The sequence below is a fragment of the Varanus komodoensis genome, unplaced genomic scaffold (assembly GCF_004798865.1).
Source record: "Varanus komodoensis strain SLA01 unplaced genomic scaffold, ASM479886v1 scaffold10, whole genome shotgun sequence".
NCBI classification, from domain to species: Eukaryota; Metazoa; Chordata; class Lepidosauria; order Squamata; family Varanidae; genus Varanus; species Varanus komodoensis.
Window position 1 is genome coordinate 30,530,354 of NW_025335269.1, and position 26,293 is coordinate 30,556,646.

The following is a 26,293-nucleotide window of genomic DNA, read 5'->3' on the forward strand; positions in this document are numbered from 1 at the left end:
ACAAAGAGAGAAAGCGATTTAGCTGAGGGGAACAAGAAGGCAGCAGCTAAAACTGTGATTGTTGCTTTTCAGAAGGGCACCGCTAGCTGCAAATACAACGAAGAGTGTTGTGGTGCTTTGAAAATGAACACGTTTTCCTGACATAAGCTGTGATGGATCCGACCTGCTTCATCAGAAGCATGAAGTGTCGAGCTTAAATGGCAGGTCTAGGGATACATGCTGGAGAGGGAGGAGTTTGGGGAGATAAAAACTGTGCAATCAGAGGGAACTTATTGCTGCAATGATTAAATTCATAAAACGTTGTTGGGTAATAGATATCATAGACATCATTGCAATGGCGAGCCTATTAAGATATGCATCGTGGTTTTTAAAAACAAAGCAACCTCTGGTAGACATGTCATGAGTGGAGCCAGCTGGAGCCGGGGGTCAGACTAGATGCCCCGGGAAACCCCTTCTAATTAGCTCTATTCCTGTGTCTTTATTCAAACCACAGCAAATAGATTAAGGATACATCCTATGCATGTTTAGTCAGGGGGAAAAGGGTCAATACCTCCCAACATATCCCAGCCAGCATAGCTAGGTTTATGACTTCTCTTAAAAATGCATAAAATTGCGTATAACTGGTTGGGGAATGCTGTGTGCAAGACTTTTTTTTTTCAATCTAATTATACCTAGCATTGTAGATAGCCTGTGCAAGCATGAATAGGATTACGCACAGCTGGGAAACTGTGGAGCCTTTTTTCCCCACGAACAAGCTTCGCAACTGCAGGCTTGTGTCTTCTGCAAGAGAGCCCAGAAAAACTCGGCCGCTCGGAGGAGGAGATAGTTGTGGGCGGTGCTTTCCTGTTTCGATAACCTCAACATGGAGCCCGAGTCAGGCGGATTGTGAAGCGGCTCGTTCATTGTAGGCCCCGCTTACGGCTCCTCCTCTCTTTGGTTGGGCCAAGATGGCTGCTCCCTCCGCGTTGGGGCAAAGCCTGGACAAGCCGCCGCCGTCGCCGCTCCTGCTCCCGCCGCTCTCCACGGATTTGTTGCAAGTGAGTGATGCTTGGGGAGGGGAGGATCAACCGAGTCAGCGAGGCTTCGACGCGCGGTCGGCTCGGAAATCAGCCTCGCTGCGTTTTGCGGGATTTGTTTTCCAGCAGATGGGAATTGCAGGGCAGCGGTTCCTCGATTTCCCGGGCTCTGGGTGTGTTTTAGGCGGAGGAAGCAAGGAGGGTGGTCGAGGTGGTGGAGCGCTGCCGCCTGTGGGGGCATCCCGGGCTTCAAGCTCGCGCGTGCAGCTGTGAGCCCCGAGGTGGGTGCGCGGCGGAAGGACGGAAGAGAGCTCGGCTCATTTCATAGTGGGGCATGAGAGGAATTATGGGCTTCTCCCTGTAAACCCTCCGGTCCACCTCTCTTCCCAACTTTCTGTTTTCTCTTTCAGGCTAAGGGTTGCAGTTGCGTTACCTTGTAGAGCAGAATGTTATGGCCAGGCTACATCCTTAGCCACGCTGAATGAGGCTTAGTTGTTATTTTAGCTGTGAGACGCGGTTATTACATTCGTAAACCTCCGTTCCTTCGAGGAAAACAAGGCAATATATACGGTCCTCTTCCTGCCTCAGTTTTATTATGACAACAGCGCTGTTAGGTGGATTAGGCTCAGAGCCATTGACTGGCATGAAGGCATCCCACAAACTTTGTGGCTGAGCAAGGACTAGAGAACCCAGGTTCTAGTCTAGCAGGGTAACTGTGGTGCAACACTGGCTGGATTGGCTTAAGGGACTTTCTGGTACCTGTTGCAAGCATTAATTCTAATTTTCACAATACCTAACAATGTTGGACATAGTTGTGTTCTCCCTTTTGCTCCTCAGCAAGTTAGGGCCTTTTTATGAGAGATTGCTCAAGGAAAGTGTTGTCTATTGCTCTTAGTCATCTGTGCTTGTATACCGGCTGCCGTTCTGGTAACATTACAGTCCTACACAACTTGAGACTGTAATGACTGTGAAAGCCAGTCTGGTGTGGGGGTTACAGTTAGACTGAGGGCCTGGGAGAGCTGGATTCTAGCCCCACTTGGCCATGAAGTTTGCTGGGTGGACTTTAGGTCAGACATTCACACTGAGCCTAACCTACCTCACAAGCATGTTTTGACAATAAAAATGAAGCTATGTTAACCACCTTAGGTTCTCACAAGAAGAAGAAAGTTGAGATATAAGCATAATAATAATACAATTAATGTCTTTCCTAACATCAGTCTCAGTGAGTGCTACCATCTATATTTGATGCCTTTCTTTGATTTTTGCCTTCAAGGGAGGCAACAAGGAGGGCCTTCTCAGTGGTGGCCCACTGGATTATGGAATGATCTCCTGCCTGAGGCCTGCCTAGATCCAATGTTGTCACCTCTGTGCACCAGTTTAAATGCCCTCTGCTCCTGGGCATTTAATCATATACGATAGGACATATCAGTTGCTCTGACAGGACTAGTTTTCATTGAAATTGTTTTAAACTGTTTTTGGTTTTGTATATTAGAATTTTATGCACCATTTTATTATATTGCTATTTCCATGGTCATCCATTTCTACCACTGTACCTGTTATGAATTGTGAACTGCAAAAAGAGTCTTGGCAGTTGGGTGAGACAAATGAAATAAGGGTGGTAACTGACTTATTTTGACGTTTTTTGTTCTGTATTACCCCACTCCCCCACCCTGGTTCAGTGTTGAACTTGAAATCATGGGCGGAGAATACTGGGTGCATGAGTTTAATAATAGTGTCATAAAGTTGCAGATGTAGCCCAGGGAAGTTTGGACATTCAAACTTGTACTATCAGAACAGGTAGTAGGTCACCAAGAAAGCTGACATAGGTACAGAACTTGGGAGTGCTCCTTGACCCTGACCTGTCCCTAGAGCAGGGGTCCTCAGACTTTTTCAGTAGGGGTCCAGTTGAAAGGTGGTGGCTACACGCACGGGCCGGTGGGGGTGTGCCTGGGCATGTGGGCCAGCGAGGTTTTGTTGGGCATGTTGGGCATGCGCAGAGGTGGCTTGCTCTCTCGGAGGTCTCCCAGCAAGTCCAAAACCATCTCTGAGTGAGCAAGCCACTGCCTCCCACGTGTGGCGGATGGCGGTGTGGGCTGGATGAAAGGGCATGATGGGCCGGATCCATGCTGCGGGCCATAGTTTGAGGACCCATGCCCTAGAGCAGGGGTCGGCAACCCGTGGCTCTTGAATCCCTCTGCTGTGGCTCCATCACTCAAAATACGCATCGCAGCCCCCCGATCTGCGACCCATGCCGGCACAGCACAGCCCCCCGATCTGTTTCATAAATGCAACATACTATAGTTTTTTTATACAGAGTGTTATTTTCATTTTAGAGGTCAAAAGAGTTTTGTGTCTCCCAGTGTTTTCCTTTCTGTGGGAAACAGATCCAAATGGCTCTTCGAGTGTTAAAGGTTGCCAACCCCTGCCCTAGAGCATCCGCTAGTGGCAGTGGCAAGTAACACTTTCCTTCAGCTTCAGCTGATAAATCAGCTGCCCTACCTGGATGAGCAGTGGTTGGCAATGGTGACCCATGCTCTGGTAACCTCCTGTTTGGACTATTGCAATGCGCTGTACATGGGGCTATCCTTGAAGACGGACAGATACTTCAATTGGTCCAGAATATAGCTGCCAGGTTTTCAATGGGGACCGGCAGATATTCCCATATCATGCTGGTCCTATATCGCTTACACTGGCTGCCAGTTGAAGTCCGGGCCCAATTTAAGGTGTTGGTAATAACGTATAAGGCCCTAAACTGGTTGAGTCCTGGATACCTGAAGGAGTACCTTCTTCCCTATGTGCCAGCCCACTCCCTGAAATTGGAGGCTGAGACCCTTCTCTGGTAACCCTCTTTGAAGGAAATCAGAGTAGTTACTCAAAGAAGGACCTTTTCCGTGGTGGCACCCAAACTGTGGAATACACTCCCCAGAGAGGTTTGCCTGGTGCCGTCGCTTTATTCTTTTCAGCGTCAGGCGAAGACCTTTTTATTTTCCCAGTATTTTAACAATTATTTGGTTTTATCCTAGTTGTTGTTGTTATTTTAGATGCAGTGTGCTGTGTGTTGCTGCTATGATTTTGTTCTTGGTTTTTTGTTTCATGTAAGCTGTCTAGAGACTTTTTTCAGTAATGGACGGCTTAGAAAATTTTTAAATAAATACAGTGAGAATCTAGTTTTTCTTTTAGTTTATGACTTGTGTTCTGCCTTTCTGGGATGAGGGGGCAGGGGGAATCCTCATTTCATTTTCCAAAGGGCTGCAGGGTAGTTCAGGTTCCCAGGTCCAACCTCAGAGCTAGGAAGCTGTGTCCTGAGCACCATGCCCCTTGCAGCTGACATGGAAAGAACAACACCAGTTGTGCTCTGAGCTCAGTGTTTTGGGGACTGGAATGCCCAGAGTACAAGATGCCCTGATGCCACTTTACCCTCTCTTGCTCCCCCTCTGAGATGCTCCGGCTAGATGGGCAAAAAAGCCGATTTGATGTTGTAAGCCGCCCCGAGGCCTTGGCAAGGGGCGGCATAGAAATGTTTTAATAAATAAATAAATAAATAAATTTAGTGGAAGATGAAGGGCAGGAGGACAATGGAGGCAAAGATCTCCTTTGACTCCTGTTCTTGTCCAAGCTTATGGGCTTAGGGCCCTCCTGATTGGTGTTGTGCTCAAGGGGAAAGGCTCCACATCTTACCGCTACCTTTGTTGAGGTCTTATCCTTCTGTCATGTTGGGTAGGAGCAACATTCTTTTTCTTTCCTCAGTTTACATGAGCTAAAGTAGATGATTATCATTATCAATTTCATTTCTCTTAACCAAAGCTGAAGCTGTCTGGGTGGTTTACAGTAATCAGTAAAAACAGAAAATAGAAATATTGTAAAATCAGAAAAACATTGAAAAGATATAAAACAGTAGGTGGCCAAATAAATAAATAAAACCCCTTAAGCCTTTTACAAAAGTTAATGTGTGTTAAAGACATTTGCTATTCAGTTAAATAAGAAAATCCACCCTAGCCTATATTCTGTTGCATACTATTATTTTTCACTATCTGCTGATCCAAGAGAAAAAATGTTTGCTGAAGTTTCCTTGTTGTCTTAGCTTTAGCACTTTACTAGACTCTTTGCTGCCACTTGTACCCAAAGTTAGTTCCCTTACTGGATCTTAATGTAAAATGTGGATTGATTCTAACTGAATTTCATTCTATTCTCTACCAATTTCTGTGGTATAGTATCTGTGAGAGTTGAGATCAAAAGCAATATCAGGTATGTCTACACATTCCAAGTAGTTTTAGAAATTCTATTTTTCTTCAAATTATAATTTAATTTTTCTACATTTTTAACTTGTGTGTATTCCATGTCAGATCAGTTTTCGCATTGTTTATGGCCAAAAGTCTTTGCAAACCTCAAACCCACCCAAAAATACTGTGAGACAAGTGAAATTTGCAGATACAATAAGTAAACATACTTGGGCTGCACTTCTGCTTATTGTGTTGTGCCAGAAGAGTTCCCCTCTGTAAAATATGCTGACCTGACCTGTTTTGGAAGCAAATGTTTCTGGTTGTTTTTAAGAACTGCTAGCACCCCTGCCCCCTTGCAGTAGCGGTTGACCTGATTGATGCAGAGTTAGCATAGGATGCTTTCCACAGGAATATTTATTATTTTTTCTGATCAACGAAGAGCATCACCATAGGCATTTAGAGCTATTGTGTTGCAGGTAACAAAGCAATATGTTTCATATTCTGTGCTGTATCTCCATCTGATAATTTTGTGCCTCAACATTTTCTTTTTTACTGTCTTTTCAAATAAGAACTTCAGATTTTTAAGTCCACCATGATGCTCTGGCTTTCTGGCTCTGCTTTTTAGCAAATGTTTTCTATACCAGCAACTGTCCAATGAACTACCACTGGGAGAGGAGCAGGGGTGGGAAATGTAATGGCCTTTCAGATGCTTTGGCCTACAGTTTCCGTCTTTTCTCATAATCAGTTATGCTGGATGGGACTGAAGGGTGCTATGGACATCTGGAGGGGCACAGGTTGCTCACCCCAATCTAGAGAAAGCCAGTCGGACATGTTTAGTATATTGCATTTAGTAAACTACAAAGCTAAAAGAGTGCCCCTATCTTGATTTCTTTTGTCCTAGTATACCACAAGTATTTGACCAGAAATATTTGAGGAGATATAACATTTAACTAATGCATACTTAGTTAAATATTATATTAGAAGAATATTGGAATACTTGTAAACATTTCAGTACAAGAACATGTACCTCCCTTAAATGGTTTACATTAATGTAGTGGAGGAGGGAAGGTTCTGAAAACCACTGACACTAATTAGCAACCCATAGAAATGTGCATGGGAAGCTGACAAGCGCTAATGTATTTCAAGAATTCAGCTCTCTTCCACTAAGGTGGTTGGGACACATTCAGTTCCACTTTCATGACTAATTCAATTTTACTTTTGAGACATACCATTATTTCAGTGACATATGTATTCTCTCACATACTTGTAAAGGATAATCATGCAAAACCATTAATTGCACCTTTGAAGCTGCCGAGATGCTTATTACTGTGCTTGAAATTGACCCATGCTCGTTGTTACATTAAGTTCATTAGGAAAAATAACAAAAATTCTGTTGAAAAATGAAGTAGTTGAAAGTGCTTCATTCCACATTACCACATACTGGTCACGAAGTGATGGTATGCCTCATTGTTGACATGTGTGAAATGTATTTCAAGCGCGCACTTCCTAATTTATTTTCTTCAAAGTATATGCTGATTCAGTGTGATCTTATTATATTTATATCCTGCCTTTTTTCTTTTCAAGGAACACAAGGCAGCTTACATAATTCTCCTTTTCCTCTTAATATCCTGTAGGGTAGGCTGGGCTGAGAGTCTGTGACTGGCCCATGGCTGAGTGGGGACTAGATCACAGATCTCCTGAATATCAATCCCAGGCTCTTAGCTTCTACACCACACTAGCTCCCAAAGTGTAGAGGTCTGGGATTGAACCTGGAGCCTCATAGATGCAATGCATGTGCTCTACCACTGAATGACATCCCCTGTATCTTGTTTGCCCTGCAGTGCTTCCAGGAGGGTTTAGACTTGGGTCAGGGGGAAAGGGTAGCTGATCAAAGAACTGGACTAAAACTCATGCAGTTCTGCTATGATGATCGTGAAGGAGAACTGGGGCTTGTTTGTCCTACTCAGGTTATATTTAACCATTTGAGTGACCAAAGGCCCCCTGGTCTGATCTGCTTGGGCAACTGTGTTAAGAACATGTTGTTTACTTTGTGCATACTAATTCATATTATTGTATTTGTCACAAGGAAACTTGGTTATATAAAATGTCACACATCAGCTGCTTCGATAGACGTGCATAATATGTGAATATTTGCCTTGGCTCTCTGTTGCTCTGAGAACAAGTATTGTTTTTATTGACTTCATTCCTTATCTTTACAGACGCATGTTAAAGTTGAAGAAGATGATGATGATGTACAGTTCGTGTCTATTAGCCGTAAGGACATAGATGAGGATGAATCATTTGTGAAAGTTAGAAGTAAGTTTTTTCTCTTTTTCCGTGAACATGATGGAGCTTCTTTTAAAAAGAAAAATCATTTCAGATGCTACAGACCCTATTTGAATTATGTAGTGTTTGCAATTAGGAAACACAATATTTTGAGCTGGCACTTAAACCATTTGCTTGCAACTTAAATTTTGAATCTACAAAGTCCATGATAAATGAATGAAGAATATCTGATGGTAAACAGTTGGTAATCAGGGTAAAAACTTGCCCGTTCACTTTTTAGCCATTGTGGCTTCTTTTCCCACCCTGCAAATGGGGATAAGATACTTCACGATGTGCTTAATTGCCTTCACGGCACACAGATTGCCTGTTGTCCAAACCTAGAAGTGTGTGCAGTAGGGTTGGCTCAGAAATCATCCCAGAACCCCCATAGCTTATTAGAGAGTTTTGGGCTGATGTGAAAGCTGCTCACCCATTTCAGACCTTGCCAGGTTTGGAAAACTTGGCAGTAAATGTACCACAAGAATAATTATGCAAATGGTGTGGCATGGGGAAAAGAAGCTATGGTGACTTCACTGATCCTGGGAACTTGGCCACCGTGACTGTGCGTGTGTGGCAGGGGAACCTTACCATTGTTGTATTGGTTCAATGACTGTGGTAACCTGCATTTGACCAGCTCAAAGGAAAAAGGGGAAAGTGCTGCTTTGAGTAATCCAGAACTGAGGGGAGAGTATGGCTGTGCCCCTAGTGTCAACATTAACATTGTCACTATGCACTGATTAGAGATGGTTGCACTGACAACTTATCCATGATGCCTGGACACTAAGTTCTCCCTTGTGTATTCTGTGTATATGACCTGATACATAAAAAGAGTTCCATGTCATGCACCTTATCACCTAAGTTGTGAGCAATTATCTAGTAAAGCAAAAGTTATATAGGAGGCAAGAAAGATTGCTAAAATTATGAAAATACCACCTTTCTCATAATGCTGGAATTTAGCATCACCCTAAGGGCCAAGGCAGAATCATGAGGACACTTTATGCATGAGGATTGGGTTTGCACACTCCGCATTTCTTGGGCCTCCTGCATGACCATGAGCAAACAATTGGAAACATCCAATTCTAAACCTGATTTCTTTGCCACAAGCAAATTCTGTGGGAAGCTGTTATTTCAGAACAAGGCACGGTCTCAATCTGTGGTTTAATACTGTTCTAATAAACTGCAACCCTCCTGGTTTGGATGTTATGTGGCAGTGCACATTGATTATAAGCAGAAGTTACCTTCTTGCAACTGTACATGAATGGAGGAAGAGAGTTTATTCAGGAGGTGAAAAATCAGCTGTTCCTGTTGTGTCGGAACTGAGCCTGTGAAATAGGTGGGCAATGGATTGAGGGCAAGCATTCTTCATGCGCTTGTAAAAGAGGCCTAGAAAAGTTTGTGCCTGTTCATAGAAGTCAAAGCTAGGTTTTCTGATCATTCTGGATGTTATTTATATGGCAGCATCTATATAAATGTCTACAAACATAATCAAAAAGGCTAGGTTCTTCCTCTAAGGAACTTAGAACTAAAGGCAATGACATCCAAACATGTTGCAGTGAGTGATGTCAGCCAGATGGCTTTGCTCTTTATCATATTGTTGGACCCAACAGCATTTGATAAATGTGAATGAACTTTGTCATTGACTAATCTAAACTATTATTTAAACCCCTGCAGAATCTATAAAAGCTAGAAAGCCCCGTTATGATGGATCCCTAGTTCATCTGACCAGGAGATTCATGGATCTTGTCAAAACTGCCCCAGAAGGTGTCCTTGATTTGAATGAGGTTTCTCGTAGACTGGGTGTGCGGAAACGAAGAGTGTATGATATCACAAATGTGTTGGATGGAATACACCTTATTCAGAAAAGATCTAAGAACCTGATCCAGTGGGTGTAAGTTGATGCTCATATCTCACTTTCAAACGATTGAAACACTGTGTTAAAGAATGACATGTTTCTGAAGGGCACATAGTTTCTGGCAGTTTAAGAAAGTAGAGTGTTGTAAGTAAGAGCATGAGATAAAAGATGGAAGGACCAATTCTTCAAATGTTGGCTTGTACAACCTCCCCAGGTTGACATGGGTAAGCTGCCATGGGCCTTGATTGTTTACTGAAAATATGGGCATGGTCATACTGGCATACTTCACAGAATTGCTGGAAGGGCCACCACAGTAAAAGAGTGAAGGGCATTGAATACTTTGAATTCTTATTCTATCATAAATATCAAACTTTTGGTTAGGCTTTTTTTTCTTCAGTTCTCTCAAACTAGTAAAGATTTTACTGCAGTTCACTTCAATCTTAGGCCTAAATCCAGCATTAGCAGGGGAAATTGCTGCATTGGTGAAGTTCTGCTACCGTTTACTATTGCACAAGCACTGGGGAGCTACCCTGTAAACCTAAGATCTGCAACCAGTTGCACAAGTGGAAGTGTAGACAGATGTTCCCCTTGCACAGACTTTGGCATTTGGTTTCTACTACTGCAATAAGAACATTCCCTAGAACCCTGTATTTATTCAGAAAGAACATCAGTGGAACTGAATGTCACGCAATCTCTAGCATTTGGATATTGAGTTGCAGTCTTAATTCCATTATTTTATAGTTATATATATATATATATATATATATATATATTCATTCATGTTTATGGTAGTTGCTGCACATACTGGGATCTAAAAGAACTTACATAGCCTGATCTGGTGCAGATTTCAGTAGACTTAGAACTATCTAGCTCTGCATAGGATAGGGTTAGTTGTTTGCATTCTCTGCAGCTGAGCAGCTGCTTTTTCAGGAATATGTAACTGCCAGAGGTAACAAATAATATTTACATTCGAATCCTATAACACCTTAAGCATTGAGACTTGTCGTTTCTGTTGCCATGGTCTTAAGATGCCTACCATTTGGAAATAGTGACAAATTTACCATGACGAATTGGTTATGCTTTCAAAAATTGCCTCTAAGGATTGTTCTCATGGAGCAGCGTGGATGCACACTGCCAGTCAGCCACTTGAGGATTCTATAAAGAACCTCTGAACAGTGTGATGGGAAGTTGCCAGTGTGGCATTCAAACTCAGACTAATGGGTTGTTCATGAGCTGAACAACCTAATTTTGTCGTTGGGTTAACTGCAGGGTGGTTCATCTCATAAGCAACCCATCAGTCAAGGTTTGCTATTGTATGTCCAGTTGCATCAATCGAAGGTTGTTTACAAAAAAATGGAAATAGTTGTTATTGTAAATAAGACACAATTTGCTACCATGACATACAAACAGCTGTATTGATAAGTAATCTAACACTGCCCCTTTCTTTAGTAAGAGCATCTATAATGTAAGTCTGAAAAATCTTTGTGTTTTGTCATAGTGGATCAGATATTAAACAGATTACTAAAAGAACGCCAGCACAAGAAAAGTTAAGAGATGAACTTTATGATTTAACAGCAATGGAAGAAGCACTGGATGAATTAATGAAGGATTGTGCTCACCAGTTGTTTGACTTAACAGATGACAAAGAAAACGCAAGATATCCCTTTCCTTTGTATTCATAAGTGTTTTGATTCCCTTTGTTGGGCAACAGTGAGGCTTTACCTTGCATAGTGATAAAGGTAGTAGTGATATAGTCATGTAAATATGTACATTGTTTACAATTATACAAGGCATTGTGCTGAGAGCTGCTATTTAAAAGTCCTTAACTATTATATACACTTGCTTACGTGACCTATCAAGATATCCGTAGCATTCAGACATTTCAAGAACAGATTATTATTGGAATCAAGGCTCCAGAAGAAACCAAAATGGAGGTACCACCTCCTAAAGAGGTAAGTCATCTTGACAAATATTTCAAATTAGTGGGCTGTAATTGGATGTGTAGGCATATATGAAAGTTCTATGTAACAGAGCTGAATACTGGCATTTCTATTTTTTAGATGTCTGGAAAGCTGCTTTCATTAACAGCTTTTCTAAAAAATCTGTCAAGTATGCCTGTAACTCAAAATACCATTTGAACTTGGAGCATATTTATTATTTTATTTTATTTATTTATTTATTTATTTTGATTTATATCCTGCCTTTTTCCTACAAAGGGCTCAAGGCAGCTTACATTATCTCTCCTCCTCCATCTTATCCCCACAACAACAACCCTGTGAGGTAGGTTGGGCTGAGAGACTGTGACTGGCCCAAAGTCACCCAGTTGGCTCCATGGCCGAGCGGGGACTCGAACCCAGATCCTCTGAGTCCCAGTCCCATGCTCTTAACCACTACACCACACTGGCTCTCACTTAACTTATTAAGCTTAAGTTACCATTTTACCTTCATAGAAATAACATGAAATGTATACTATTACCACCCTTATTACCCTTATCTAGAATATAATTGATATAATTTTATTTGGATCAAACTGTATACAAGGTGATATATAAGTATTTCCAAGCAGATTTGAACAAAGTGTTGATCATTTCTTGAGCCTTGTTTTAAAGTGTCCGTGCAAGTGATGTCCTTGGTACTAAATCTGGCCTTTGTCTGGTGTCAGGAGACCCAAAGTTAAAGCAATTAAAAGATGAGCAGTACCCATGACTAATGGAAATGGCAGGCTTTCTTGTAGTGTCTGTCAAAACTAGTTGCTCTCGAAGTACCAAGTTGCTCTTTACCCCAAGTAGTCTAAAGCCTAAAGTAGTCAGTAACCTGAAGACATTGTGACATCGAGTGTAATCCCTTCCCAGTGCCCAGCAGAGGCATTAAGTGCAGCCATAAATGCAACAGATACCTCTTAGGTTTAATTCCTCTGAGAATCTAAGTGAAGGAATGAGACCACCAGCTACCAGGCACTGTGAACTCCTCCCCTTACCCTTGAGATAAGGATGTTTACACATCCTTTTGCTGAAGTTACTTGGGCTGGCTGGGCCCTCTTTCACCCTCCCTTCCTTGTCTTCCAGGAAGTGGGGCCAGTTTGTTTATGTTGACAGCCTCTGAAATCCATGGCAAGAGGCTTTGTTTTTTGCATTTCCATTTGGAACCAGGACTGCGAAAGGGGTCCAACTAACTAGTGCCCTGGAAACATCTATCACATCAGAAAGCCCTGTGACAAAAGGGACATCTATGAGCCTGCCTTTTGCTTATTGATAACCATGCATATTTCATCTGTGTATCTATTCAATAAATTGTTTATCATTTTTAACACAGCTGGTTTATTTTCTTCTAAAGTATCCTTGATTCTAAAGTTAGGTGCCTTGGTTGGACCAGGTCCTTGGGTTTAATACAGCCTCAAATTTCAAACTGTGATAACACATTAACTTCACTGAAATGCTTACTGTACCTTGCTTCTAGCCCTGTCCTTAACAAATGTTGGTGTCTTGCAGGACTGTATAGAAGTGCGTATAAGAAGCACAAAGGGACCCATCGAAGTTTATTTATGTATGCCATTAGATAATCCAGATACTGATACCTTGAAAAACACAGATAATCTTTCATGTGAAAATAAATAGGCAGCGGCTGAAGATAGAGGTAAATATAGTAATCGAGTAGATGCTTATAAACATGACATACAGCCATTAGATGTTTTCTTCTTTGGAAACTTGATGAAAATCCTTATCGGTTCAACAACTACTTGTCTGCACATACCCCACACCTGGGCTATTAGGTGACTTAATTTGATGTGACATGGAATCTTAATGAGTAAGTGTTCAGGGTGGATCTGCCATCAGATGACTGAGTATTGGTTAATGAAGTAGAAGTTCATATTGTCTGGAAAAAAGGTTGCATTGAAAGGCTTAGGGCAGGAGTCAGGCCCTCCACCAGCCTTAGCCAGCATAACTCCTGGAAGCCACTGGCTGTCTACCCTAGGGTCAAAATGGGACTCTGTGTTGTTCAGAGGGAGTCATTGTGCAAGGGAGCTTTGGAGGTTGGAGAACTAACGTCGCATTGTCTTGTTTGTGGAAATCATTGTTTGAATGTTTACATGCCAACTGTTCTTTCACTGTAGTGTTCTAGTATTTGTTCTACAACTTGTGCTAACAATCTGTATAAACTTCCATTAATGATGCTGATCAGAAACAAAAATGTGAAAATGTAGCTTCTAAATTCAGCTTCACAATAGCAAAACTCTACTAACAAGATTAGTTTTCCCTTACTCCTTCTACTCCTTTGTCTTTCATGCTGTCCAAATACCTGCTATGAAGGGTTCTCCAGTAGATTTCAAAGAGTGCATAGACTGGCAAGGGAGGACGGGAGAATTGCTTCCTCCTGGCTCCTTTCATGGAACTAGTTCCATCCACTGAAAGGCAGCATTGGCTCCAACCCTAATTATGTTCTTGCTGCTCAAAATTGTTCATAAATTTAATTAGAATGTACAGCAAGAATTATCCTAATGATTGTAATGCAGTATTTCATCTTATTTAGCCTATTGTTTTAACATGATGTATTTGGTCAGTATACCCTCCACTAAAATATACTATCTTTCATTTCCCCCTTTCAGTGAGCAACATGAGAAAGATTGTTGGATTACTAAAGCATTTGATCTCTGGATTCCAGCATCATGGACTTGCCAGGATTTAACTTCTCTCGGGGTCAGTGCAGGTGTAACAGGTTTTCTCTTAACTGCATTTGAGAGATGAAGAGAAGAGTGGAATTGTGGTCTCTCTACTCAGAGCTATTATCCTGCTTCCAACCTTTCCATTGGAATAAAGTTAAGGATAAACAATCATCTTTCCCTCACTGTCACCCATTAAGGTGACTCTGGAATAAGACATTCTCAGTTAAACCACAACTTTAGGAGTGCTATCATGCAAGACAGCCTTGAGTTAGATTTTGAAAACATGGCTTAAGCTTGCCTCTGAATAAAGGGCCTGTAAGTATAGAGCAAGCGGCCTTAGTCTGTTTCATGTGTGTCTAAATGGCCTCTCTTGCAGCTTAATGGACAGAAGCAGCAATGAACACGAGACATTCATAATTACTGCTTTTAAATATGTAGCTCTTTAAAACTGATGTGGGAACAAATATATTCAGTAAGGGACAATTTTTAAAGAAATGCACTTTAGTTGCAATGCTGCACTGTTGCCAAGGGGAACCAGCAAACCTATATTAAAATGCAAAAATCTGGAATAGGGAATACCTTGTACAAGAAGAAGGGTACAAGAGATTTTAAAAACGTGCTGTGTATGTGGATTTTTAAAAATAAAATTCTGTATAGAATGGTAGTCGTAAACCTTGGGGAAACAGAAATGTCTTGGATCATGTGTATTAACGTGTATCATGTTTAAATGGTCCCTAATGCAAATTTTGGCAGGCTGAGCAGCTTTCTGCCTCTGTAAAGCAAAACACAAATAAACTTGTAAATATGAAATTGCAGGACTTAATGGCTTTTTAGTTTGACTTTAAAAGTTCTTTTAAAATCCATTAAATGTGAAATAATAGTGTATGATGCTTATCCTTTCTGGCCTAGATCATGCAGAACAAGAGAGTAATTTGTCACATCAATCATGATTGTATCTTTATTGGAAGTTAGGCCAAGCAGAGTTGGAATAACTTGCTGCAAGAACCCCTGTTAGCTCAGTGCCTAACCTGAGGTCACTGAGGCCAACTCAGGGTCACAAAATGGTGTGTAGGCTTTTGAATTCTCCAGAACTTTTCATCAGAGAAGATGGTAATAAAGCAAAATGGAGACAGTAGTGGCTCATGTTGAAGTCATGGAGTCTGCATTTTTTTACAGTCCAAAGATAGGATATAGATATTCAAATTAGGCTTTTAGATGCTCAGATGGTTTCAGGCTGTACCTAGAACTGCTAGAATAAACAATGGTTATCTTTTTTGAAAATATAGGAGTATTCCAATACTGGTCTAGGTGTAACCTGAAAGTAGCTCAACAGCTGATAAAGCATGGTTTGAATATCCGGTATCTTTCTCCCACAATCCATATTAAGAAACTAACCTTGCAAGTGTCTTGACTGAAACATCAAATCCCCCTTTGCCTCCCTTTTTGGTAACATGTTGCACTCTTAAAAGCTTGTACACTAGTTTGTGATGTTTGAATTGGCCTCATAATAGTCTTGCCCTGATACAGCTTTTGAATTAATATTCATGGCATTCACACACTGTCCACCAACATGAACTCTTCCACTACAGGGAACTGGTTCTTGCATTGCTGGACATAACGTGGGGAAGGACCCCTTATAACCAGTGGAATAAGGATGCCTATCATTTCTGTATAGCACATGATGACTACATTTAGTAACTTAAAACAGTTGCTCTTGTGCACACACAATCCTCATTCTTAGGGCTCAGACTAAGCACGAAAGTTTCTCATGAATTCAGTGAGGATTACTTCCTGGAAGATACTGTTGAAATGGGTGGATGTGACCATTAAAATTAATTACATTGAGTCAACTGGATACTTCTAGAGCTGTCAGTATTATATTTTAATGCCTCCTTTTGGAGCGCAGCGAAGATAACTTGCTAACTGTACACCAGGCAACTGAAGTGAGCTAGAGAGTGAATCTGCTCTGCTCCTCTTCAGGTGCAATGCGTAATTAAAGGGTTTATGTAATGTAGGAAGTCCTGAGGTGTGCATATAGCCATTCACACAGAGGTAGATGACTTCCCTAGAATTTCACAAATTGTGTCATGATTCATTGCATGCATGCCAGAACCACTCTGAAGCCTAACAGCCTGGGTCCTAGTTATGATGCAGGAATGGTTTATACATCTGGGATTGGTATGAAGGGAGTAACAAGCATACTTGCATTATATGCAGCATGGTTAACAATCCTACCTATGATTCAAGGAATTGTAACAATCCCTGTTTTCACAATAGTGCCTTTTGCTACTTTGGGAATAATTGGAGATGTAAATAAAATACAGTATGTGTGTGTGAATATCACTCCCCAACTAAATATACTGCAGAATAGTGAAAATAAAAGGTAAAGGAATAAAGCAGATCTAAAGTTCTTAACACCAGTAAAACTGTGGTTGGTCAATTGGGAACAGTTTTTTGAAATAAAGATGTCTATAGCTCATGCCAAAACAACGGTGTTGATACCTACCTGACCTCCCGAGGCAGGGAATTCCACAGAACAGGAGCCACCACTTGGAAGGCTCTGCTCTGAATGAACATTCAGGCCAAAAGTCCATGCAGAGTCTTCTCATCTGATGACCCCAGTGACTGAGCAGGCTGACAAGAGTGGTGTAGTGGTTAACGCAGGTCTGGGACTCATGCGATCTGGGTTCTAGTCTCCACTCAGTTATGGAGCCCACTGGGTGACTTTGGGCCAGTCAGACTTTCAGCCCAACCTACCTCACAAGGTGGTGGTGGTGATGAGGATAAGACTGAGAGCAGGAGGAGAATGATGTGAGCTGCTTTTGAGTGCTTTAAAAATGAAAAAGCTGGGATATAACTCTCATAACAAAAATAAGGGCGAAGACATTCTCACATATCCCAAGTTGTTTAGGATACATGCACTAGTAGCAAAGCTTCCAAACCAGATCTGGTACCGAAGTTCCCCCAGCAAAGGAGACGTGTGCTGCATTCTGCTCTAGCTCCAGCTTCCAATTCACATGCAATTTGCTCATCTTTGAATGAAAGCACACTTAAGCTGGAGTAATTGCACTGGCACATATTCCCTCTTGCCCATCCTTCTCTCGTTTCCTCCTGTGGTCTCATCTGTTGCCAAATGGTGGGACTTTGGGACATGTGCCTGTCACGTTTTGGCATAAGCTTTGCCTAGAATAGAATCCATCCATTCCTCCGTAGGGAATAGTACACAGTTGTAACTTGCAACAAGGTTGACGTTCTCCTCCAGGTGGCAGTCTTACACTACTGAAAGAAATAACAAAATACTTTTGTGTGTTTATCTGTATACCATTTTTTCTAGTGCTGCTTCTGGAATGTATTTGTGTTGAGATACCCAAGCAGTTTTATTCTGAGCACAAAAAGTCAATAATCCATGTTCTCCAATGTGTAGACAATACATTCATCAACATAAACCTCAACAGAAAGTTGTAATGACCTCTGCTTTTTAAAAAGTGCCATTTTCACAGAAGGGTGGGAAGAAACACTGTGCTGTGCCTACAAGGTGCTAACACACTTTTGATTTTGATTTTGTCTTTTATGTAAACTTTTATTGAATTAGCTCATTTAAATGTGATTTTATTATATTCCAATTTTATGTATTGTGAGCTGCCCTGAGATGCCTAGGCATAAGGGATGGCATCCAAAAGTTTTTTTTAAAGCCTATTGGTATGATAGGCTGTGCACTGCCATAAATGCAAATACTACTAGGAAGAAAGACAGTGAAAGGCAGTGAGTAAGCACACACTTCTTTCCCAGTGTAGATGCTGACCCTAACCAGCATTCCAGATGTAGTTTTCTGTTCTTTGCAGACCTCAGAAGGTATGCCAGGCCGGAGGAAACCAGGCTTGCATGTGAGGGTGAGGAGGAGAGCCTGTGTTGGCAATGGGCAGAATCCAGCAGCATCATTCTAGTAATGCAAATCGCACAGCAGGAGCTAGCTCAATAGCGGTCGCATTCACTTGACTGGACTCGCTAGAAATCCAGTGGTGCGAGAGGGCTTGTTGGCTAGTGTAATGCAGTTCTTGTTGGCTGAATGACATCATCAGATACCGCCGACTGGATTTTTCTGAAGGGGTCCACAAAGACCTTCCTGCACTGGATCCTTGTTATGTTGGATAACCTGTGAGTAAGCCCTGTATACAAGATTGCTGTTGTGTCCAGAAGGTGGTTCAGGATGAATATGGGGAAAACTCTTGCTGTCCATCATAAGTAATTATGTCCAGCATAGGTAATTATGTCTTGCCTAATTATGTCTTATGTCTTGCCACTGATGTTTATCAGTGTATGTCTACAACATAGGAGCAAGGGCTCAATTTCAGGCTTAAGTTTAAGGGCAGGGGCTGGGGAAGGAGAAAAGGAAAATTACCTGTAAGGTCAAAACTCAGCCTTGAGAAGAGAAGACTCAGAGGGCACATGGTATCCCTTTATAAGTACCTCAAAGGCTGTCACAAAGAGGAAGGTCAAGATCTCTTCTTGCTGATGCCAGAGTGTAGGACATAGAATAATCCATTCAGGTTGGACATCAGGAAAAGCTTCCTCACTGTCACAGCAATATGACAGTGGAACCAGCTGCCTAGAGAGATGGTGGGCTCTCCCACACTAGAGGCATTCCAAATAAACTGGACAGCCATCTGAGTGGGTTGGTATAACTTGGTGTCCTGCAACAGCAGAGGGCTGGACTTGATGGCCTTTATGGCCCCTTCCAACTCTACAATTCTTTGATTCAATATAGTCAGGATGAAAAGACAAAAACAAAATCCACACACAGAATACTGTATATTTTCCAGGGGCAGGGTTGTTTCCCATAATAAAAAGTCTCCTAAGAAGCAATCCTTCCCATACCACACATGGTCTGTGACACAAAGGCAGGAGGAGCAATGCCCCCCTTGCCACTGTAAATACTGTCCACCAAGCACAACACAGCATTTGCAAATTTTGGCTCATGTTATAGAAAAAGCAAAACTCTCTCTCTCTTCAAAATGCTTGTTTTCCTGAAATGCTTTCTTCTTTTTTATGAATACTCCAGGGTTTTCTGAAAGCAGTGCCCCCTCTCTTTCTAGAACCACCACATGCCTCCAGCCTGACACTAACACTATTTCTTAAAATAACTTTGAGGTTTAATTGACAAAGGAACATAGTACACTGAGATGAAAACAGGGTTAGTGGAACATCCTGCGGTATCGTAGCTGCACGATCTTGGTGTCCTGAGGCCTGCATCAGATAGCAGCAAATGGGCTAGTGAGAGAGTCTGACCTCCTAGCAGCATTGCCCGTGACTCTCTCAAACCCCTTCACTACATTCAGGTATACATCTAAGAGGAGGATTCATTCCCCGAGCTGCTACAAATCAGAGACAACCGCAACTGTGGCGTTCTTAGTGCACACCCCCTTGCCTTACTCCTCAGGTATACTTTACAAATCCCAACAGCAGCCTTCTGCAGCAGTTCATTAATTAACACATGTATCACAGTGATGTTTGCTGGCTCCAATTTCCAACAACAACCTATGCATCCAGGAATTCCATGTCCATGGATTAAACAACCCTAAATTATGCCCCCCATCAAGGAAGGCAGGATTCTCTTGCCCTTGTATACTAAGGGAGAGGGTAGCAGTAGGACAACCAAAAGAGGGCCGGAGGTGACTTGGGAGATTTCCCATCAAAAGTAGTCTATGTAGACACCATTCAAAAAATTTACAGTCTAGCAGAAAGTTTAATCTTAAAAAAAAAAAAACTGTATTGTATTTTGATGGGCATGCCTTCATTGAATAGGTGAAGAAAGCAATAGTTGAACCAATAAATGCAGCAGGAAAAGGGGGGGATGGGAGTTTCCTACTTTTATTTGGGGAATTTTCACTGCTACTAAGCAAATCTTTTAAAGCAATTCTTCCTGTTTTCTTAATTGTCCATCAGATCTCAGCCCAGACAACAGGAATCTGACATACTGAGCATTGCCTAAAATTAGTCTCTGGCCCTGCTTACTGTGGTTTCCCATGGAAGTCATCCTGGAAAAGAGCCAGCTAGTTTCATTGCAGTTAAATTACACTGAAACATGTGGCCTTCTTAGTTATGAGCACAGCCTGGCTTAGTCAAACAACTCCTAGTGTGATATGTTGCCGGACACAAGACTTTTCCAGGCTGCAGGTAGGTTCTTACAAACTCACTGTACAAAGAAAACTAAATGCCAGGGAAGCAGATGGGCAATAATGTGGCTTTCTCCTTGACATGTTAGTTTCTTTGTATAGGGAGGTCCCTCATTGCTTATCTGTAGGCTGAAGAGAATCATAGAGTCAGGAAGGACTCTGGCAATCATGTACTCTGACTCTCTGCTTGGTGCAGTTCTTCAGGGCAGAACACAGCTACAGCATTCCTGACAGATGGCCATATATGCTTTAAATGCCCCTAGTGAAAGAGAATCCATAACTTCTCAAGGTTGCTTGTTCTACTGTTAGGAAGTTTCCCCTGATGTTTAGCAAAATTCTGCTTCCTTGTACATTTCCACCAGCTGGTTTAGTCCGACATACTTGAACAAGGAGATCAAGTATACTCCATCTTCTGTGTAATGGCCCATTGGATATTTAAACACAGATATCATGTGTCTGCTTAATCTCCCCTTCCCTGTGCTAAACATACCCAGCCCTTTTGACTGTACCTCATAGGACTTGATTTCCAGGAACGGATTTACAATGCAATGAGCTTTTGCTTGGACATGGGCCATGCCCAGTTGCAAATAACATTTGCTGGATTGTCTCCATTTAATCAGAAGAACATCACACTGATTTCAATGGACTGCTCAGGGTTATCACTAAGACACATTTTAAAACATGAAGCTAAGTCTATAAATTCATTATCTATACTGTAAGTAGGATACTGTACTAAGGCTTGGAATTATCTGCACTTCGTTCTTTCTTAGTGTGGTTTTTATGCTCAAGTTTCCTACTGCAAAGTACAATTTATACCTTATCTAAGGAAAAGTTTTAGTTAGGTCAAAACATGGTGGATTTAGATTTTTGGCAGGGACCCTGTACACAGTTGGCAGTTTGATTATGTATGAGACTGCAGCTCAAGTTCACATCGAAGAAATGACAAGGAACAGCTATTTATAATAACATGAAAATCAAGAATAAAATGTTATTTGTTGGGAATGCACATTTTAAGTGCATAACGGGATTTTATAACACAGGACTTTTTTTTCCTATGGAGAGAGTTTTGGTTTTAGATTTCAGCAATGGAATCTAAAAATTGTAAGAATGCAGCTGGAAGGAGACATGGTGATGTCCAAATGTTCTCTGAATTCTAAATATATCTAGATTTCTGGATATTTTTGTTGCTTAGAAGTGAATAACAGAATAACAAAAATGGCTTGCATACAGCTTGGCTTAAAGCCACCTCACCACTTTTTTTGTTCCTTCTACCGTCTGCTGTAGCAACTGGATTATTCTCTCAAAAGTATAAATCAGGCCAAACTGATATGAGCTAAAATAGGATTTGCTGGTCTTTCTATGGTGCTCACTCAGGCAGGGAGGAAGAGCATCTGGGATTTCCCATGCTGCACAATTTTACCAGCTTGCACCCACGTAGAAAACCAGCAAAGCACCACTTCCAGGCAACCATAAGCACAGGATAGGCCTGAAGCTTAGCCCTTCTTCCAAGACCCTTTGTTGAGCAATATGGGTCAGTCATTTAACCCAAGATGAGCTGTGATGTGTGAGGCATCCAACATGAATACACAGTCCTCAGTCAGGGCAATTGAAGGTTGTGCAGTTGTGCTAACCCAGTGTGTGATGGGAGAGTCCAACAACCCTCCCATAGCCCTACTGTTAACTTGAGGGTTTTGCAAAGGTGGACTCATTCTCAGCCTGTAGTAGCTGGTTCAGTGACATGGCACAGCAATCTGGGACTCCATGTGCAAATGCAAAAGAATGGCTGTGTGTGCCTGCCATGCACCACGGCTCCCCACCCATTATTTAACTGGGATGCTGCCGGACGAGGGCAGGGCAAGTTAAAATCTAGTTGTGCAGGGCAATCAAGTTGATGCAAACGGCCTATCCTCTTTTGGTGTGTGTAACAGGTAGGGTGTCACTTATGCATCCTCACAAAGTAGAACATGCATAAGAAGAAGAAAGAAAGGAGGATACCAGTGTGCACAAAATGTGCCAGCGCTTATTAATACATACATGCAGGGATTCAGACAAGATATCAGAAAAGCTTCCTCACTGTCAGAGCAATGCAACAGTGGAACCAGCTGCCTAGAGAGGTGGTGGGCTCTCCCACACTAGAAACATTCCAAAAGAAACTGGACGGCCACCTGAGTGGGACGGTGTAAACTGGCATCCCGCAATAAGAGAGGGCATGGCCCCTTCCAATAGTATTCCATGATTCTATGATTCCTCTGAACACTGGGCAAAATGGCAGCGCTATGCACCTCCCACCCCCAAAATGCTCCAGCTAATCAGGAAGGCTGGCAATAGGGCTAGGCAAAATATGTTGAGCTGGCATGACCAGACCTTATTGGTTCCTCTGGTCAGGCAATGAGCAGCAGTATGCATTCTAGCAAGCAAGCTAGGAAGCAGGGGTGGACAACCTGTGGTCCTCCAGAGGTTTTGGCTTACAACTCCTATGATTCCTTGCTGGTTTGGGCTGATGGAAGATATAGGCCAAAACATCTGGCAGTTCACAAGTTTCCTATACCTGTTCAAACATATAATGAGCATTAAGGCAATGGTGTAATGGGGAATTAGGTGTACAGGATCTGCTGTTGAACTCCCCTGGTGCTTTATAGAAGTTAACGCAAAGACAGAGTTCTTCAAGTTTTGCAACTGTTAAGCCGGTTCCCCCTCCAAAATGGCTATTTGTAACATCTCACCTTATGGCATGTGGCAACCTCAAATTTTTGCACATTTTTGGTAAGCCTAGAAAAAGAATTACACTCATGTTTTATTTATTTATTTAAAACATTTCTATGTCGCCCCCATCGCAACAAAGCCTCGGGGCGGCTCACAAAACATACAAAAAAAAAGAAAAGGTTTGGGTCCAGTTTCCACCTTGATATGGCTTAGCACCAACACTTGACACTAGGAACAAGAGAACAAGAGAAATTATTTCCTAATGGACTGAAAAAAACAAAAGGGCAGAACTTTTCGGGGGTAGCAAAAGGGCACTCTTAGCTAAGACTCTGGTCAGAGGATATTTTTGTCCCTGCAAGTGTGATGCATGTAGCTTAATGTTGGCAGCTTTCAAGGCACAATTATTTGGCTTGGATGCTAGTTTGATTGCTTTTGCTAACTTTACTGCCAAGGCTTGTTTTCTAAATGTTTATCTGGAATGGAATTAAAGCCTACTGGCTGTTCTGTGTGACCTTGAGCAAATCAGGTGGTAACTGATTCCCTGCACAGAACATGTACATTAGGGACAATTGCATGAATCTTTTCATCTGAGCTCTTAGGAGGCCTACTAATTAAATTTCAAACTATTTTTTTCTGTTCTGAAGTTTGACTCATTGGAAGGGTGGCAAGTTAATTAATCTGTAATTGTGGTAGACCAGATTCCATTTAGAACCAAACACATGGAGATACATATGCTAGGCTTCTCAAACTGGCTGATAGTGATTGAAGCAAAAATTGTAATCTATTGCATTTGTATCCCACTTATATTCTCTGAGACTTCAGGAAAGGGGATAATTCCATTTTATCTTCGTAAATAATGATTGCAAGGATAACATATTAAAATGTCTGTCTGGCAAAATATTGTTTGCAAGTGAATGTGTTACTTACGCATGGGTTTGAACCCAGGCTTTCTCAGTCCACATAAGCTACATCAGGGGAGAGTAGACATCAAGCTTCTGGGATACACTTTATTTACTAGAACATCACGTTTCTCTACCTGGAGCCACATGCTTAGAATTCAGAGATGAAAACTTTGTTCTGGGCCAAAGAAGAGAACATTCTTCATACTCCTTCCACACAAAAATCTGCACCCAGATATATCAAGTTTTCTTAATTTTAACAGTTTAGGGTGGAATTAAAGAACTATGAGCCATTTTTTTGACTGATCTATTACAAATCATCTGCAGATCTGCCAGTAGATTCAGATTTACCTTCTGCCCACTGCTGTGCTACATTAGTCTCTTCACTGACTTTCAATTAATAATAGCATGTCAATTAAAAATATGTTACTCCTTACATCTAGAAATAGTAACTATTGATTGCAAAATCTTGAATACTTATTATCTCTGTAGGAGGAAACCACTGCATTCCACTTTGACGTTTTTGTGCATTGCAACAGAGAAATAACCCTGATTGCTACTAAACGTAACTGAAGCATGCGAACACTTGTAAGGAAGATCTATGGGATGCTCTGTCCCAAAATAATTAGTTGGAGGTTCTTGGAGAAAGTGCATAATGAATTTGAGGAATTATACTAGAATATAGGCAGTGGCTGGGGAATATTCTCTAACACCAATACATCTGCATCAAGAAGAACCTTCACAGTTTTTGTCCTTCATTATTATCAGTACCTTTAGGGCACAACATAGGCATTTTTAGACAGAAAATAAGCCTACAAATTCAGTATTCCTAGTGCTGGTGCAGGGATACTGAGAGTTGTTGAGCTTTTTCTGTTTAAATGAATATAAGATTGCATCCTTACTTGTCCAATCACCAGATTCTTTTATAAACAGTGGGGTGTACTGCATTCCCAGCATCTCCCTAAACTGGCATGTGATTTGAATAGGCACTCAAAGATGTCCACATGTTTGAGCAATTTCCTCACTGTTTTTCTCACCCCCCCCTTAAAATGGGTGGATTGAAAATCAAGCAAATCTAACCCTTCTGCATGCTTAAGCTGACATCAAGTCCAGCCTTGGACTTGACTTGTGCAGGCTGGGAGAGAGCTGTGCTACTTGGGCCATCACAGTTAAAGCATTAAAGGTTTCCATCCCTTTTTGGTCAGTGAGCTCACTTGGGCCCCTACTAAGAAAAGCTGCCACATGGATGAAACAAAAATGCTATATAAATATTAGCAGCAAAAAGGAAGAGGGGAAGAAGTATCAGAGGTCCACTGAGTTCTGGGACAATTTGCTTCAATCAGACTAGGAATTTTATGAAGCTTCTGAGTTAAATGACTTAATATATTTACTTTTCAAAGATAATCCCCATAATTCTTAAGTGACCAGACACCACATCTTTCTTCTTTCCTAGGAATTTCTCTGGGTCTACAAGTATCCTGGGGAGAGGAAGGAGAATGTGAGACAGGTATTCTCATGCATGAAAGCCACACAGTCAAACTGGCTCTTCAAACCTGACCATTTATCTCATTTTGTAGGTGACACAAACTCTATTTCAAAAATAGAAAGACAGCACATCCCCTGAAGCATCTACATTCTCAGCACCCTGTAGTCTTCACCAATGGACTACATAAAATAAAAAAGGTAAAGGTTTCCCCTTGACATTACGTCCAGTCATGCCTGACTCTAGGGGGCGGTGCTCGTCTCCGTTTCCTGGCCGAGGGAGCCAGCGGTTGTCCGCAGACAGTCTCTGGTCACGTGGCCGGCATGACTAAACACCAAAGTGCACGGAACGCTGTTACCTGCCCACCGCAGTGGTACCTTTTTATCTACTTGCATTTGCGTGCTTTCGAACTGCAAGGTTGGCAGGAGCTGGGACGGAGCAATGGAACTCACTCCGTTGTGCAGATTCGAACTGGCGACCTTTCGATCAACCAGCCCAGCAGTTTAAACCACTGTACCACCTGCAGTCCCAATGGACTACATATCTGGTACCTTAAAGACTAACAGTAATATTGTGGTAAAGCTTTCATGATCCAGAACAGTTTGACAGGTTCAACTCTGCTCTAGGAAAGCAGAGTCGTCTTTACTCAGCTGCTTTCTTATTGTATTTATATTCCACCTTTCCTCTAAGGAACTCCAGACAGTAGACATGGTTCACTTCCTTTCATTTAACCCTCTACACACTTTTGTGAGGGAGGCTATGCTGAGAATGAATGACTGCTCCATGGTCACCCAGTGAGCTTTGTGTCTGAGAGGGAAATTGATCCCGAATTCGTACTAGTCAGACACTCTGACCACTATACCACCATGAGTTGAAAGAGCGATTTGTCTAAAAGTTACTCTCATGCCTATTGTCCCCTCTTCATATTTTTTCTCTCTCAGCCGCACAAGCAAACCAGTTCT

The 26,293-nt window shown here is 41.8% G+C and overlaps 1 protein-coding gene across 1 annotated transcript; it reads left to right on the forward strand.

Annotated features, from left to right (window-relative positions):
• The first annotated feature begins 862 nt into the window (after positions 1–862).
• Positions 863–14,883, forward strand: E2F6 (E2F transcription factor 6). Its single transcript, XM_044417978.1, has 7 exons — positions 863–1,037; positions 7,456–7,552; positions 9,233–9,449; positions 10,912–11,070; positions 11,251–11,365; positions 12,902–13,046; positions 14,017–14,883. The coding sequence occupies exons 1-6, from the start codon at positions 948–950 to the stop codon at positions 13,025–13,027; spliced, it is 804 nt and encodes a 267-aa protein (XP_044273913.1). The 5' UTR covers positions 863–947; the 3' UTR covers positions 13,028–13,046; positions 14,017–14,883.
• Positions 14,884–26,293: the final 11,410 nt, after the last annotated feature.

Excerpts from the sequence above, each read along its gene's own strand:
- E2F6 (XM_044417978.1), top strand. The coding sequence starts at position 948 with ATGGCTGCTCCCTCCGCGTTGGGGCAAAGCCTGGACAAGCCGCCGCCG. Across the intron at positions 7,553-9,232 it reads ATCATTTGTGAAAGTTAGAA|AATCTATAAAAGCTAGAAAG; the intron begins GTAAGTTTTTTC and ends AAACCCCTGCAG. Across the intron at positions 11,366-12,901 it reads AGGTACCACCTCCTAAAGAG|GACTGTATAGAAGTGCGTAT; the intron begins GTAAGTCATCTT and ends GGTGTCTTGCAG.